Raw genomic sequence first — 16,800 nt, 5'->3', positions numbered from 1 at the left:
TGGTGGGAATGTAAATTGATATAGCCACTATGGAGAACAGTATGGAGTTTCCTTAAAAAACTAAAAATAGAATTACCATACGACCCAGCAGTCCCACTACTGGGCATATACCCAGAGAAAACCATAATTCAAAAAGACACATGCACCCCAGTGTTCATTGCAGCACTATTTACAATAGCCAGGTCATGGAAGCAACCTAAATGCCCATCAACAGATGAATGGATAAAGAAGAAGTGGTACATATATACAATGGAATATTACTCAGCCATAAAAAGGAACGAAATTGGGTCATTTGTAGAGATGTGGATGGATCTAGAGACTGTCATACATAGTGAAGTAAGTCAGAAAGAGAAAAAGAGATATCGTATATTAATGCATATATGTGGAACCGAGAAAAATGGTACAGATGAACCGGTTTGCAGGGCAGAAATAGCGACACAGATGTAGAGAACAATCGTATGGACACAAAAAAGGGAAAGCAGGGGGTGGGGGGAGGTGGTAGTGGTGGTGTGATGAATTGGGAGATTGGGATTGACATATATATACTAATATGTATAAAATAGATAACTAATAAGAACCTGCTGTTTAAAAAAAAATAAAATAAATTTCAAAAAAAACCAGACAGTTACTTATCTAGAGCTATGTGAGTCAATCCAATAGAACAATATGAATTCTAACTCCTGGCCCTGGCACAATCTAATTAAAGCTTGTAAACAAGTCCCCACTACAAAGTCACCTTGTTTAAATTCCCAGTTGCAGAAAGGGACTTGGGATCTTAGATAAGATAAAGAAATGTTATGGAAAGCTTGGCTGACCTTTTTCATTTTGGCAAGAAGCTGCTTGAAATAATTCTTTGCTGACACCTCTGTAAGAAAGCTTTTTTTTTTTTTAAGCCACAGACTTTTTAAAAATTTTTTTTTAATTTTAATTTTTGGCTGCGTTGGGTCTTTGTTGCTGCGTGCGGGCTTTCTCTGGTTGCAGAGAGCCGGGGCTACTTTCATTGCGGTGCGCGGGCTTCTCGTTGCGGTGGCTTCTCTTGTGGAGCACCGGCTCTAGGAGTGCGGGCTTCAGTAGTTGTGACTCGCGGGCTCACTAGTTGTGGCTTGTGGGCTCTAGAGTGCAGGCACAGTAGTTGTGGCACTTGGGTGTAGTTGCTCTAAGGCATGTGGGATCTTCCTGGACCAGGGCTCGAACCTGTGTCCCCTGCATTGGCAGGCGGATTCTTAACCACTGCGCCACCAGGGAAGCCCCTGTAAGAACGCCTTGATTAGTTATTGTACACAGTAACTGTTAAAAGCTGACCTGCCTTGATTGGCCCAGATTTTTCATTGTGGAGAATCAACCATCTTAGATAGTGGAGAGTTTAAATAGCATAAGAGAATACACAGGTGAGTGAAATAGCTTTGATCATGTAGTTCATGAAGTTAAGGAACAAATATTCTATAACTTTAAAATTTAAGACAAAGCAATATCTATTATGTAGATGTTTTGTACAAAACACTAACTGCTAGGTGAAGACCCCACATAACACAGTACATTTCCACTTTCGCTTCATCTCTGCAGCTGCATTGGTTGGGTAGTTCTTTTGCGTAGATTATCTTTCAACCTGAAAGTCATGTGCCTGTTTCCTTCATAGTGATGGACCCTGAGCTCTTTAACACTGGAGGATGCCAATGCTATATTTTAAGGGTGGATTCCAACAGGAAGATAAAGTTTGAGCTTAGAAATGTAAATACTTCAGGTTACCTTGAGTTTGTCTCCCATGGGCAGTGAAATATATCCACAGTTTTAAGCTGGAGCTTATATCAGGGCTAAAGCGTTGGTTGTCTTTCCAGTAAACTAAGGGAACACTGACTCCATCAGAATGTCAGCCCCCATCTGCCACCCCTCAGTCCTCACCATACACACTGGGCCACCACAGTCCAGTCTGTCTGCCCTCAGAAGTCACACCCTCAGAAATCACGCCCTCAGACGCACTGTCTTGTGTTTTCTGCCCTTGACTCCTGGAGCGGCTTCTAGGCTCTTCCCATCTGGTTTCCCTGCACTGTTCTCTCTGCCCTCTTTCTAACGAGGGCAAAGATACAGTCATGTCACTCTTCTTTAAGCTTCTGTGGCTCCCTGTAGCCCCTGGAATAGCTGAGCGGTCCTGGCAGTCCTGGCACATGCAGCCATTTAGAGCCCGGTGCTGCTTTCTCCCCTGTGCTCCTGTTCTCCCATCACTTCCCTGTGGGTTTACTAAGGGCTGATCACAGTTTTGTCCCTCAAGCTTTGACTGGCTCAACCTGGGCCCTGGTTCCTACACCCAACTCCACTCATTACCCTGATTAACTATTCAGATCCTTACAGGCCCAGCTCAGATGTCACCTCACCTTCCTGGATTCTCACCTTCTAACCAGAATTGATTGATCAACGTTTCCTCTTGTTCCTGTATTAGAATTTTAACCACACCTCAACTGTAGTATAATCGCAACATATCATGGTTTGTTATGTATTTTGGAAAATTAGACCAGTTGTTTATTTTCCCCGCTCATCTTGTGTATTGTTCTATGCCTCTATTTTATCAAGATATAAATAGAATATGAAATTTAAATACGAAGTCCTTAAGTTAAGGGGAGGGTCTAGGTCCAATAGTGCTGCCCTTCAACAAATATCTTTTGATTCAACCAAAGAGTCTATCGGTGAATCAATGGATGGGTTCATGAGGCATCAGCTGGGGCAGCTCCTGTTCCAATATGTCTGGCTCAATGGAAATGTGGGACTGGTGACACGCCCTTCCCAAAGTATTATAAATAACGCAGCAGAGATTTCACCCTTGAAGTTTGCGACTGAGCGGAAGATAGCACAGTGAGGAATTACGTATTCATACATCTTCCTATATCAACTAATAACTTAAATCAAGAAAGTCACTTTCTGCTTCTGAGCTTTTCTTCCTTATATTAATATTGTAGAATATTTTCTTTAATGTTTCTTAAACCATTTACAAAATTTTTATATGATCATTATAAAAAGAAAAAGGTTATAAATAACATGAAGATACGAAAGTACATTTATTTTACAAATATACAGTTGATGCTTGAACAACACAGGTTTGAAACTGCACAGGTCCACTTACACTCGAATGTTTTTCAGTAGTAAATACCACACTGCACAGTACTGCACTGTCTGTGGTTGGTTGAATCTTTGGATGCAGAGGAACTGAGGATAGGGAATTATACATGGATTAATCCCCACGTTGTTCAAGGGTCAACTGTAAACTCAAACGTGATAGTTTCCCATCATCTGCCGTTCCCTAAAAATCACATTAATGGTTTGGTATTTATATTCCTCTAACTAGTTTTGCTATGCACACACTAGCCCATATATTATTTGTTACAACAATGTGATCATACTATATATTGGGATTTGCATCTTAATATCTTGGATCTCTTTTCATGTATAGATCTCTCAGTATTTATTGGAAGATTTATTCTTTATTTCTTAACATTTTGGCAGTTTTTCAGCAATGTTTGTATACTTAACCACAGGTCTACAGGAGTAGAGAAAGTTGAAGAACTTAAGGAAAGTTGCTTGAATACTGGTTTAATTATCTGTCCACGGAAAGAAACATTTCCTGGGGTGGGGAAGGGCTATTTCAGAGCAGTTGAGAGTGAGGAGTGGGATGGGCAAAGACGGTTGCCAGTTTCTACTAGAAGTCATAACCCTGAGCGAGAGTCAAATGAAAGGACCTGACCCCATATTCTCCCACCCAACCTGGGCTGTAGACTCAAAACACCTGCCTGGTATGAGTGTCACAACCAGCTGTCAAATTTTAAGAGACTCAAAAAATATTAGAACTGGCGGAGCCTCTGGGAGCATCTAGTCTGAGCTGGAGGAGCCTGAGCTCCTCGTTGGAAGAGTAGGTTTGGGGAGGTAGTTGTCGGAGGGGTTTGGGAAGAAACCAACCCAGAGCTTCAACAGAGCAGTTTTACTTTCATCAGTTTCTATATTAAGATTCCTATTTTAGGGGCTTCCCTGGTGACACAGTGGTTGAGAATACGCCTGCCAATGCAGGGGACACGAGTTCGAGCCCTGGTCCAGGAAGATCCCACGTGCCACGGACCAACTAAGCCCGTGTGCCACAGCTACTGAGCCTGTGAGTCAAACTACTGAAGCCCGCGCGCCTAGAGCCCGTGCTCTGCAACAAGAGAAGCCACCGCAGTGAGAAGCCCGCTCACCGCAACGAAGAGTAGCCCCCTGCTCGCCGCAACTAGAGAAAGCCCGCGCGCAGTAACAAAGACCCAACGCGGCCAAAAATAAGTAAATAAATAAATTTATTAAAAAAAAAAATTCCTATTTTAGTTGAAAAATTGGTTGTGTTCCCTCCTCAGAAATTCTACCCACTGACCTAGCCCAAACACTAGCATTTTTAGAAATGAAAAAAACTAATACCTTAGAGAAGTGATTTATCCCAATGTCACAGAGCCTAGTAATTGACAAGAGAATAGACTTTTAAGGCTCCCAACTCCAAACCCCGTGCATCTGGGTACTTTGCAGGGAGGATTTTCCTCACTCACAAAGGAGGTAGGAGTTGGGGGAGGGGACGGATGGCTGGGAGGACTGGAGTAGTAAATCTGAAGAGGGATTGGGTGTAGAAAATGTTAAAGAACCAGTGCTCTCTAATCACATTGCTTTAAATGTAATCAAAGGGGGAAAGAAAGTAATCTGAGACCTAGAGAAACTGCAACCTATTATAAAACACCATTCAGCCTGTTAACTCTGGGAAGAGCTGATATCTTCCTTTGGGCCCTTCCCTGGGGCTGCTAGGGACTCAGCTAATGCTACAATTTGCACATGCTCAGTGACCCAGCAGGATATACTGCCCCATCGGAGATACAACACAAATGTTTAAAATTAGCAAGAAAGTAAAACATTTTACGTAAACGTTTAGTGGTAACAAATTTGGTAACAAACATGAAGAATTATGATTATGATTGTTTTTCTGGATCTCGGTTTCTTTTTCTGGACAAGATGTAGGGTCCTACAGGTTGTTGTCAACTCTAACATTGCCTGATTCTGTGCTTTTTTTTTTTTTTTTTTTTTGGCCGCACCGAACGGCATGTGGGATCTGAGTTCCCTGACCAGGGATGGAACCCGTGCCCCCTGCATGGGAAGCACGGAGTCTTAACCACTGGACCGCCAGGGAAGTCCTCTGTGATTCATTTTTAAAGCTGTTTTATTTTCATTAGAAATTGCATCCTACAGGTGTTGTGATTCTTTTAGTTACCTATCTCTATATAGTCAGAACTACCCAACTGCTGTCCTGAAAACTAAAGCTGTCACCCTACTTAACATTATTTATGCCAACTGTCCCTTCAGTTTAGTGAGTGAAATATCATTTGATGAATTTTAGAGCGCTTGATTTCTCTTTTCTATTCAGAAACTTAGACATGCAATCATTTAAATAGACTCTTCCTAGATGACTGGCTTTTAGCTACAAATCCTTCCAAATGTCCGAGACCAAGAGCAACTCTTACTCTTAAAGCTAGAAAGCAGGTCTGTTTTACAAATGAAAAAACAGAAGAAAGGAGCAGAAAAGACCTCAAGGTCACTATATACAAATCATAGGAGAACCAAGGAATAGAACCCAGGTGTGCTTTATATTTTGTATGCTTATCTCTTTCTTCCAGACCCAATAAAGCTGACTGGCATTTGACAACCAAAATGCTCCCTTCTTTATTTCTCTGCCCTTGGCATATTTCTGTCTTTCTATCTTAGTCTCCTCCATTAAGACACTGGAGTTCAGTCTGCCTTTTAGGTTAGAAACATTCCTTCTTCAGGTATGGTATGGCTGTGAGGGCCTGAGAGGAATGGCCAAAAATCATTCATTCATTTAACTCGTGTTTATTGAACTTGTCTGCTAAGTGCCAGGCATGAATCTCAGTGCTGAGAATACAATAACGAAATCCCCAAAGTCCCCACCTTCTCAGGGAGAAGAAAGCAAACATGAACAAATAGACATAATGTCAAGCAAAGTGCTGTGAAGACAATAGCACAAATAAAAGGGGGGGGTGATATTTGGGATGGGTAGTTGGAAAAGGCCTCTCTGAGTGAGAACAGGGCAGAGACCAGGATCGCAAGAGGGAACCGAGTCCTGTGAATTTCTGGGCTTCCTTTCTCAACCTCCTCGCAAGTGTGATCTGCAAGCAGTGAATATTCCTCCTGGCTGAAACAAAAGGATGCTGGTTGGGGGCCTTGCTCCCCATCCTGAATAAGTTCGCCCTTGACAATAACAGTGCCTTTCAGACCAGAGGAAGGTCTGCTGCATTCAGATTGAACTTTAGTAGGAAGCTTTTAACTGTCTCCAAACTGCTTCATCACTGAAAACACTTACAATAGGCAATAAAGCTGACAGTACTTGTTGAAAATGTAACAAACAGTATTTACAAGTAACTGCATGAGAGGAAGCATACTTACAATGGCTGACATTTAATACTCGTAAGTGTTGCTATGGCTTGTGGTTGGGAGGGTTCTGGGGCCTTGGCTAATGTGTAGTTCTCCATTAAAAGCTTTCAAAAAGGATCCATCCACCAGGCTTGAAGCATTGGCGTGCTGATACTCCCTTTATTACAATGATACGATAGTTCAGCGTTTGATTTAAATCAGTAATGGACTGTACACTGTCAGTTGATGACTTCCCCGAGAAAGCCCAAAGGGAATGAAATAGGAAAAAGGAAATCTGGCCTAGGTATTCATGGTTAATTTCACAGCTCCACAGAGGAAAGTGGTCACCTGTGAAGCCCACCACCACCCTCTCACAAATCCCCACACGACCTGAAGGCTAGAGGAGTTCTATATGAGAACTGTTTGGGAACTGTCTTCAAAACTGGAGTCTAGATTTGCCAACAGAGAGTCTATTTAAATTACAAATCCTGTTGTCTAAATCAGTGTTTCCAAGCTAGTCTACCAGCCGAGCCGCAATCTTTTTTTTTTTCTGTCTCTGCCACTTTAAAAAAGTAACTTAAACAAAAAAAAGGCAGCTTCTCAGCTGCCTTGCTTTGCAGTGGAGATAACAGAAATTGGCCACAGAATTATTTACTTGACTGCTCTATTTATGGCAACTTATTTGTGTATTTTTAAGTCAGTTACAATGGGCTATTGTTCAGTTGTATACTGTAGAAACATATATGTTGCAAATCACTCCCAAGGAATCCTGATGGTTTAAGGATTTTTTTTTTTTTTTAATATAGCCTGAAAAAGAGGTAGGATACCCAAGGAACTGGTGACCATTTTAAGTTGCTTTTATTTATGTGCATTTTATAAACTGATAGAGCTCTTAAATATTGCATCTTTTTCTCTCCCTTCCTCTGGCATTTTTTCACCTTGTGATAAGGAGGCTATTGTAGAAATTAAAATTTGTAGTTCCGAAGACTCAGTCCTCTGCTGTGTGTTATTAATCTATCGTTTCTTTCTGGGCTTGCTTTGAGGTCCTGTTTTTGCTTCTCTTTGTTCTTTCTGTAGACAACTAATGCCAAGCTTCGCTTTCTCTTAGTGTACCTAGAAGTAGCTCAGAAACAAGATTAGCCTTGAGTATGAGCATAGTTCTTGTGTTTGAATAATGATATTCACTTAACCTATTTATAAAAACTCCTTTTCATGTACTTGACTGAGTGCATCCCGCGAGCTGGTTCCTTTTCTTTTGCTGTTATTTACTGATAAAAATAAATCTCCTGCGCTAAGCAGTAGGAATCTCTCCGAAATGCGAGGAAAGTCCTAAGAGGAGAATTCATATGTTAATGATCCCTTCCAAGTGAGAACTTGGTTAAACGTGCCATTTGCTGACATCATTGTTATGGGCAGAGTGGAGATGATTTCTTTAAGAGGTGGCCTTGCATATGCTCCCAGAGTTTTGTGGCCCGCGCGTGCACCTGCGGGAGGGGGAAGTTTACATAAGCGTCCTGGGGTATTTGCATGTCAGCTGCTCCACTCACTAGGGCTCCCGGGAACGGAGCGGGCGGACCGAGGTAGGTGCTCGAGCTACGAGGCTGGCCAAGTGGGGGGGGGGTAACTTTTCGAGGAGTAGCGTGTGCGCGGGACCTCGTGGAGACCTGCCAGGGGCACGGTTTGCAGTGACAGTTCCTGGAAAGCGGGTGGCAGCGAGATCAGGCCGGGCAGGCGCCTCCTGCGGGCGGGAGCCGGGTGCCGAGCAGGGCGTGGATCGCAAGCCGGGCTGCCGGCCCGCAGCGCTGCGAGGAGGGTAGGACCGGCAGGAAGAGAAATGGTTACTTTTCTTTAATGCGGGCTCTGGTTACTTCAGAAGATCGCCGGCCCAGGGCCAGCTCCCGGGGCTAGAGGGGAGACGGGTTTTTTCTTTCCGCGGTGAAGGATCTTGGAGAGGCGCGGGGCTGGGGCGTAGGGGACGCTGTGGCCTGGGGGAGGCGACTCAAACACGGGGGGAGCAGAGTCGGCGACGCCGTCGGGGACAGAGGGTCTCTGGGGAACTGGGGGACCTCTTGCCGGTTCGCCCACGGCAGGTTAGCTGGCGGCCGCGGGTGAGGATCTCCGCGTTGCACCGAAAGGGGGCTCGCGGAGGACCGGCCGGCGGTGAGCGCGTCACGGGGGGCGGTGGCGACCCCTCGCCCGCCGGGCGGGGCCAGCATTGCGCCGCGACGGGCCCCCCGCGCTCGCTGCCCCCGCCCCTCGGTCCCCGCCCTGCTGGGGTCTCCTCCGGAAATGGGTGGGCGCGGGTGACCCGCAGAGCACCCAGCCCTGTTTTCCTCCGGGAGCCACCCGCGCCTGGCCGCCAGCCTCGGCCGGTCGCAGAGCGGGGGGCGGCGAGTGCGCGCCGAGGGCTCCGCGGAGGGGCTGCAGGCCGCGTTCGGTCGCACGGCCGCAGGTGGGGAGCCGCCGTCTGGGTCCCGGGGCTCGATGGCAGCCGGGCGGCAGCGGCTGAACGCTGAGACTGCGGGGAGGGCTTCGCGTCGGAAGTTGGGGATAGACGCGGGGATCCGCGGCCACTCCGTGTCGGCGTCCAGCCGCGGGGCGAGTGCGGTCCCCGGGAGATGACGCTGCGCCGAGGGCGGCGCGGGGCCCCCTATGGAGGTGGAGAGGGGGCTTCGAAGGCCCCGAGGGTCGGGAGGCTGCCCTCGCGGGCCTCGCGCCGGCGCCGAGGAGGGCTTCTCTCCCCGCCGCTGGGTCTGAAGCTCGGCTTCTGGGTGCGGGAGGCCGCGGAGGCGGAGGAGCCGGGGGCCGAGTGGGACCCGCGGCCCGGGCGCCCCCTGGCGGCCCGAGCAGCCAGCGCGGCGCGGAGGGTGGGTTTGCGGGGCGCCGGGGCGCGGGCTCCTGCTCCGAGCGGCTTCCCGAGGCGGGCGCGCAGGGCCCGGCGGAGCCCGGCGGCCCCATCACCCGCGGCCCATCTCGATTTACCCGCAGGGTTTTCCCGAAGGACGGTGGCATCCTTTCCTCCGACTCCCCTCCCGCGGCCTTTTTAAAAAGCCCGGGTTTTCCCATTAATCTGTGTCAGCTAAGTCAGGCTATGTGTGGAATTTGTTTTTACAACTCGAGTCTCGTGACTTCTCAAACACTTTCTTGAAGTGTTTTCTCTGGAAACTTGTTTCAAATGAGGGCTGTAAGTTTCACAAAGAGGAGTGTTGTTCGAGAGCCAACAGGTGACGGGGTGAAACCCGAGTCTGTGTGTACATTGGAGTCAAGTCTGGCTGCCGTTTCCTTGGGCCGCCGTTGAAAATGGAAATTCAAAAAATCAATAGGAGACTTGAACACGATTTTGAGAAAATATCTGCGTCCCCCCATTATGGAAAATAGTGAATTCATTAGAACAGTGCCTCGCGTGGCCCGTCTTACACCGTAGCCAGCGTTTCGGATTTTATCTTTACAGACCGGTTTACAGCCAAATAACCTGACCCCCAAAGCGCCGCTCTAGCAAGGGACCATGCTTTGTCATGATGTTTCCTCCTTTTGTTTAAGCAGGCTGTCTTTCTGTCGTGGAATGTATTTGTGCATGAAATTAGAATGCTTTGAAACCCTGCAGAGTTCCACATTTCCTCTTGGAAAAATGGATAGCTTCTTGGCAATGGTATGGTGCCTGACGGGCCACTCAGCTGTCGGAAAGTGTACAAGTTGGATGGAGGTTTACCTGGAAAATACAGAAAAGGCCAAAGGGCACATGGCCTAATGCCACTAATTGCTGGTATGAAGTCCTTTTAGTCAAGGAATGTTTCATAAGCAGTATCTTCGGATACCTTCATTCTGTTTTTATTTTACAGTTATCATAATTCATTTCAGTATAAGTCAAATTGGGTCGGCCTCTGTTGGCCATGACTTTTTTATTGTCTTTAGCAGACAATAGGCTTGAGTACTGTTTGTGTGAAAACTTTAAAGAGATTACAGTTTAGTGTCATTTACTAGGGAATTCAAATCTTGATTGTAATAGTTTTAAGACCTATGGCTTTTGCAGGTCTCTGACTTTTTTAAAGTTTTAAGCTAAGGACATCATAAAACTAGGATATATATATATATATATATATACATATATATATATATACACACACACATACATGCATACATACATTCATAAATACATACATACGTACATTGTGTGCGTGTGTGTGTGTGTGTGTGTGTTGAAAAGGATGGAAGTGTTAGGGGGTCTGTACTACCAAATTAGTCTGTAGTTCAATTTAACTCACCTGCATATTTAGCCCGGCTGAATTAGAGTAGCTCTTGAATGGTGTGTGTGATCTGCATCTTCTATGTACAAAGGCCTTGTTAACAAGCAGTTTAACAAAGAAGTTGTTAAGCAGCTTGTGGCCCACAGGATGGCACTTAGCAGCAGGGGACACTTAGGGAATGTTAGCCCAACTGACTTCACAAATCAGTATCTGTTCTGGTTTTTGGTGATCAAAGGACTTCTAACTTCCCTGGGCGTGTTCACACAAGAAATACTTTTTCCTAGGGATCCTATAATGCTATGGTAGTCTTCTCATAGGAACTAGAGTGGAATTTCATTGGGAAAAGTATGTGTAATTAGGGGTATGACCTTAGACTTCATTATTCAATGGCAGGTGCTGAAAATTGTTGTTTTCTATTTGCATGATTTTGATTTGATTTGGTAACTTGGTCCAAGAAAATGATGAATAATAAGAACCATACCAGAACTGATGTACAGTTATAACCTCAATCTGAATCTGATTGAACTCATTCTCCTCAGTGCTCTCAAATCCTCCCTCCCCTTCTGACTCGCCTATGTAGTGTTTCCATATTGGTGCATCATCTTTCAGCCACCGAGGACTCAGAACTCTGTTTGACCCAGTTTTCCCCTTTCTTATCGGCTCCTTTTACTTTCTCTCCCCAAGCCACCATGTTTAGGCTCTCTTGATGACAGTGGGCTAATAGGCCCCTCCCAGGTTCCTTTTCTCTTTTAATTTAAAGACCAGGAGTGGCACCCTCCTACTCATATGCATTTTGTTCTTTCTCATTGCCTCTAGGGTTAAGTCCAAAGTCTTCTGCTTGAGATGTGTAATTCTTGAAAATGTTACTCAGTGCTACCATGGTCATCTATTGTTGCTTCTTTGGAAGAACGTGTCTTCCAGCAAAATGTCAACTCTTTACTGCCTCTGGACCTGTATATACTGTGTTGACCTGTTAAGCTTTTTAGGGAAAATAGGAAAGGCTCATTTATGTATACGTCAAGGTCAGTCAAAACAATAATCCTTAACTATCCTGGATGCAACATACAGCCCAGTAGAAAATAAATGATCTCCAAATGGCCAAAATAGCATAGCAAAATAATATGGCAGTTTTTTAGTTTGAATAACACCTTCATATACTGTATGTTATCTTCCTTAACCAGTGATTACTGTGCTTATGGGAAAGGCTTAAGCCCTTGTCCACAGCATAATTATTGTGTATACTTTTGGACAACTTTTCAAACTGTATTTGCCTAATTTATAGAATACTGAAAGCAACAAATTAAAGGCACATGTCTGAAGCCATGTAATTCTGGACATCACCTCTGCATTGTGAGATAGCCCTCAACTCCTCCCAACTGGATGGCTGACTTAGAACTCCATTTGCTTGAATCCTGAAGCCAGTGTTCTTTATATTGTTCATTTCCTACTCAAAATGAAAACAAATGATCAGCCAAAGGCTAAATCACATATAACTTACACACATACCACCATTAAAGAAAGCAAGGAAATTCCAAATGGTATTTGGAAACATTCTTATCACAGTGGGTACTTTTTTTGTTTTTTAAGTTCTAGCTTTTAATGGAATAAATGTCAGTTTCCTTGATTTTTGATGTTTCCCAGAATGACTCAATAATGGTCTTTAAATATAAGGATGAATTAATGAGTGAAGTAAATGAATCTGGAAAGTAAATCTCACAAGGAACCCCTCCTTAAATGAATGAATTTGGGGAACAAGTGCCACCTCATAGCCAGTCATATACTGGGTGCTCCCAATTTTCGCTTTGCCAAGGAAACCTGGAAAGACCCTGCCATGCTCCGTAGACATGGGGTGTGTGTGTATATGTCTGTGTCAGAGATTTTATGTAGGGACTGGTTAGAAGCTCACTCTGAGGGCCAGTAGTGGCCAATAGTTTATCAAAACTGTTTGCCCTTCAGGAGGCTAGAGTGTCCCGAACTCACAAAGAAGATGAAACTCCCCTGTCAACATTCGGTCTTGGTTACTAAAGTGTTCTTATTCTGAATGTCACTGGTCAGCTTCAAGATGTGTGTAATCAGTGGAAGTAACAGTGGCGATTGGTACACGTCAGTGGTAACTTTAATTCTTTATATTCATATAATTATTTTCTTCTTTAAAACTTTCACATCCTTAGGCCATCTTTGGAAGGAAAATAGTTGCTGTTTTAAAGAACCAGGTCCCACAATGTTTGGTGACTTGTCAAAGGTCTGAGGACTTCAGGGCTGAGCTTACCGAATGCCCGGGGCAACAGGTTGCCTTCCCTCAGCACTGCTCCCGTCCCTTGGGTCAGGTGTTCTCTTGACGAGTATATGATGATTGAGAAGTCATACATCTGCGAGCTGTTTGTCTCTGAGTCTTTTTAAATGGTGAGAAGTAGCTCTTTAACTATTTTGAAGGAAGAAGGGAAAGAAAGGACAAAGGGGGGAAATGGAACTCTTCAACTTTGTTGCATGGCTTTGGGGAGCAACCCCAAATCCTCGTGTTTCTAGGAAAAAGTATCTCATCTCTCCTTACCCAACCTCAGGCCTCTTTGACAGTGGTTTTAGCTTTAAAGATGTTGCTTCCCCTACACATTTCCTTCATGGTCAGACTCAAACCGTTTTACTTCTTTTCCATGCCTTATCAGACTTATTTACATCCAGAATCATAAAGACATTGGAGCAGTGGGGTCCCTGCTGGTTCATTTCCTTAACAAACCTAGCACAGAATTGGTTAATGCATGATTGTCATTCACTTGTGATTGAGTTCAGTTTATGGCAGCATTTCAAGACCAGGACAATAAACCTGCCTCAGAATAAGCATGGAATACTGGCGGCCTGAGCTATTTTGGCTTTTTTATTCTATTTATCTCTAACATCTAATATGGTACCTTGCACATAGTTTTATTTTTTTTTAAATAAACTTTTTTTTTAAGAGAACACGTTTAATTTAATTGTGGTTAGGTAAGAGAATGTGAAAAATACTTCCAAATGGTTCCCACAGAAGTGTGTGGGTGTGTTTGTGAGAAAGAGGAGGAAAAGGAGGACGAGATGGGGGGTGACAAAGCAAATGAAGAAAAATGTAAACAGCTGGTGAGTCAGGGTGAAAGGCTCTGTCTAGGAGTTCCTTACTCTTCTTACAACTTCTCTGAAGTTTGAAATTACATCAAAATAAAAAATTTACAAAAGTAGTGAATAACATACAAAATGACTAAAGGACAAGTCACAGGATGGGGCCACTCTTGTCCACATTAAGTGTGGTTCTGCTAAAAAGAAATCTCGAAGAGCTGCTTCCCTCCCTATCAAAGCCCGCAGCAGAATAGTCCTGTTTCAGTTATCATTCAGCTTACTTGCAAACCTGATTTGTGGCTCCTGTTTTCACAGGATCAACCTTAAGAGACAGCACCTGGAAAGAGAATGAATGGAATTTTCCTGTTAGATCTCATTCAGCCATGGTTTCATGTTTGGCCTAAAAGGTAGTATTTTGGCAAAGCAAACACAACCACGTGTGGATGACATTCGGAAGACCCTTCCTCATCACCCAGAGAGCATAAGTAATGGCCAGGCTTCCCTCTTTCTCTCGTGCTGCAAAGCAAATACCATGTAGTAATGTAAATGTCTACGTAAGGTGTATTTGTGAGATCACATTTTTGTCAGTTATTTTATACATTCTTACGTGTGCAGGAACCATACTGCTTCCATATGATGTAGTCTGAGACGGCGATATACCTAACAGTATGCTTTCTGGGCCTGCTGACAAGACAGGTAATTTTTAAAAGAAAAATCCAACTTCAGGTTGTTATGCTATCAGGTAGAGAAAAAATACCTAGTGTTGATGCAGCATGTGTACCACTGCCTGGCACGTGGAGGTCACGCGAAGTGACTTATTATTTTTTAATATTTCTTTCTTTCTTTCTTCGGTTGTGCTGGGTCTTGGTGGCGGCATGCGAACTCTTAGTTGCGGCTTGCGTGTGGGATCTAGTTGCCGGACCGGGGATCGACCCTGGGCCCCCTGCATTGGGAGCGCAGAGTCTTGTCCACTGGACCACCACGGAAGGCCCTATATATTTTTTTAATGTTTATTTTTTGGCCAGCTCTTAGAACTTGTTTAGTAAGTGTAATGTTTTGTCATTTTAAGTAATTATCCTCTGATACAAAGGAAAACAAGAGGCTTTCTCCAGATTAAGAACGCTGAAGCAACAGCTCATGAGGCCATTGAATTTTTATAATCCTTTTTGACTGTATGTCCTCCTTAAAATGCCCTCTCTGGGTGAAGTGGACTGGCCCCCCCACCCCCGTCCGGCTGTGTCATCGTGCATGTCTGCAGCAGTGCAGCAGCAGTGTGACTACTTCACCGAAGAAAAGGTTCCATCCAGGAGGCAGTGCAGGGCTGCAGGGGTTTAAGGTCGTCACCCACGAGCCCGGTTCTAAGGCCACTGCCCTTGGACAGCTGACCCGTGGCGGATCGCTCTGAGGCTCGGTTTTAAGCAAGATACGCCCTCGTGGGGTTGCTTGACGTGGTGATCAGACGTCACGGCACTGATCACGCCAGGCTAGGCACAGAGGTGAGAGTTAGCTGTCAGAGTCAGTTGTCAGAGAGTTAGCTGTCAGAGTGTCAACAAAGGACACTGAAAGCTGCGCCTGTGTCGCTCGTGTTCCTTCAGTTCATCACGAAGTTCGTCGCTTCGCCGGTGAGCGGTGAGTGACAGTTCAGTTTGAACCGAGGCTGGGATGGCTGTGGGAGCTGCAGGCTGGAGACGCGGCCGGCGTCCAGGTGATGGGGAGGACGGGACCATGGCACTGAGTGCTAAGTGATTTCCCTTGATGAGGGTAGTCATTTTCTGTGCAGTTTCCACAGAAGGCTAACCAAGCAATATAGCTGTCAAAGTAATTCAGCTCTTTGGCAATCTGCATCTTTGTTCTAGTCTGGAAAATTTGCAGCTTGTCTTAATTTGTGGTGTTTTCTCTTGTTTTAAAATATAGTGACATTTAAGTTTTAGGTTCTAGTTAATATTTATGATCTTAGTAAGTCTGTGCAGAGCAGGTACCTTCACATTTCCCTCCTCAGCCAGATTTGGCAAAGGGTAGACGTGCGTATTTCATGATTCAGGTTCATTTGCATTGAAGGCACCCATTCTCCTGGTGCGGGTATTTCAGCTACGGATAAAATTCTTTTTTTTTTTTCCCCCCAGATAAAATAGACTTTATTTATTTATTTTTTAACATCTTTATTGGAGTATAATTGCTTTACAGTGGTGTGTTAGTTTCTGCTTTATAACAAAGTGAATCAGTTATACATATACATATGTTCCCATATCTCTTCCCTCTTGCATCTCCCTCCCTCCCACCCCGGATTAAATTCTTGACCTCTAGTTCTCTTCCTTCCATATGGGGGGAGTGGGTTTTTTTCAAAACAAAAGGGAAAGACTAGATCCAAGAAATGTTCTGACTTTCATTAACACATCCTTTTTTACTGAGGAGTACAAGGAATGTGCCAATGTTTAGAAAGCCTTTCCTCAGACATGAATGAAGTACACCTGTGTGAACTTATGTCTTGTGTAAAAGGTCAGTCCCTCCCAGTGGTGGGGCAGGAAATGAGGTCATCTTTACTTTTTGTTTGGGGTGAATGAAAGTTACATTTATTAGTTGGACTAATATTTACTGTTGGGCATTGCTCCTCCCTAATAAAGATTGTAGCCTTTGGATGTTTGGCCTCCCATTTGTGAACTGTTACAATTTTAATTTTTTAGTGTCCTTTGATTCATCAGAGAAAAATCCTCAGTTCTCATACTCACAGGCTTTAATAGGTACCATGTTCTAACAATAAGTATCTCGTGTTGCACTGTGAGAGTCACTGACAGATGACTGTCAGGCTGACAATGTTTACCTTCCACTGTCTTTCCTACTTGTTGCAGCAAATGAGAGAATTTTTTAAGGCAGAAGAATCTTTGGAAGTCTGATGTGTCAGACACGCAGTGTGACTAGACTCTGGTTTTTAGTTGCGTGACCTTAGGCAAGTCACTTAACTTCCCTGAGCCTTGTTTTCTTTAAAATTGGGTTGGGCTAATTATCTGTAAATTTCTTTCTTTTTTTTGGTGGAGGGAAAGGGGCAGGTATAAAA

At 44.4% G+C, this 16,800-nt stretch overlaps 2 protein-coding genes across 12 annotated transcripts in view; one reads left to right on the top strand and one right to left on the bottom strand.

Annotated features, from left to right (window-relative positions):
* The window catches only part of PRICKLE1 (prickle planar cell polarity protein 1), a 107,355-nt gene that overhangs the window by 77,834 nt on the left and 12,721 nt on the right, over nt 1-16,800 (top strand). For 2 of the 11 annotated variants that reach the window (XM_059935675.1, XM_059935668.1), the window contains exon 1: nt 8,772-8,872. The exons of 4 other annotated variants lie outside the window; for them this stretch is intronic. The gene's annotated coding sequence lies outside the window, so the exon portion shown is untranslated. Of the gene's footprint in view, nt 1-4,003; nt 4,297-7,946; nt 8,001-8,146; nt 8,234-8,771; nt 8,873-14,067; nt 14,156-15,243; nt 15,378-16,800 lie in introns of those variants that run through there. 5 more of the 11 variants (XM_059935667.1, XM_059935669.1, XM_059935670.1 and 2 more) reach the window with 5 other exon arrangements.
* On the bottom strand, nt 8,590-9,432 carry LOC132373717 (collagen alpha-1(I) chain-like). The gene has a single exon (XM_059937346.1). The coding sequence runs from the start codon at nt 9,430-9,432 to the stop codon at nt 8,590-8,592; it is 843 nt and encodes a 280-aa protein (XP_059793329.1).

This window comes from Balaenoptera ricei, chromosome 10 (assembly GCF_028023285.1).
Source record: "Balaenoptera ricei isolate mBalRic1 chromosome 10, mBalRic1.hap2, whole genome shotgun sequence".
In the NCBI taxonomy this organism is placed as follows: Eukaryota; Metazoa; Chordata; class Mammalia; order Artiodactyla; family Balaenopteridae; genus Balaenoptera; species Balaenoptera ricei.
This window is presented reverse-complemented; position numbering and strand designations above follow the sequence as displayed.

What these genes read in the sequence shown, in the direction of transcription:
- LOC132373717 (XM_059937346.1), bottom strand. Translation starts at nt 9,432, where the DNA reads ATGCCACCGTCCTTCGGGAAAACCCTGCGGGTAAATCGAGATGGGCCG.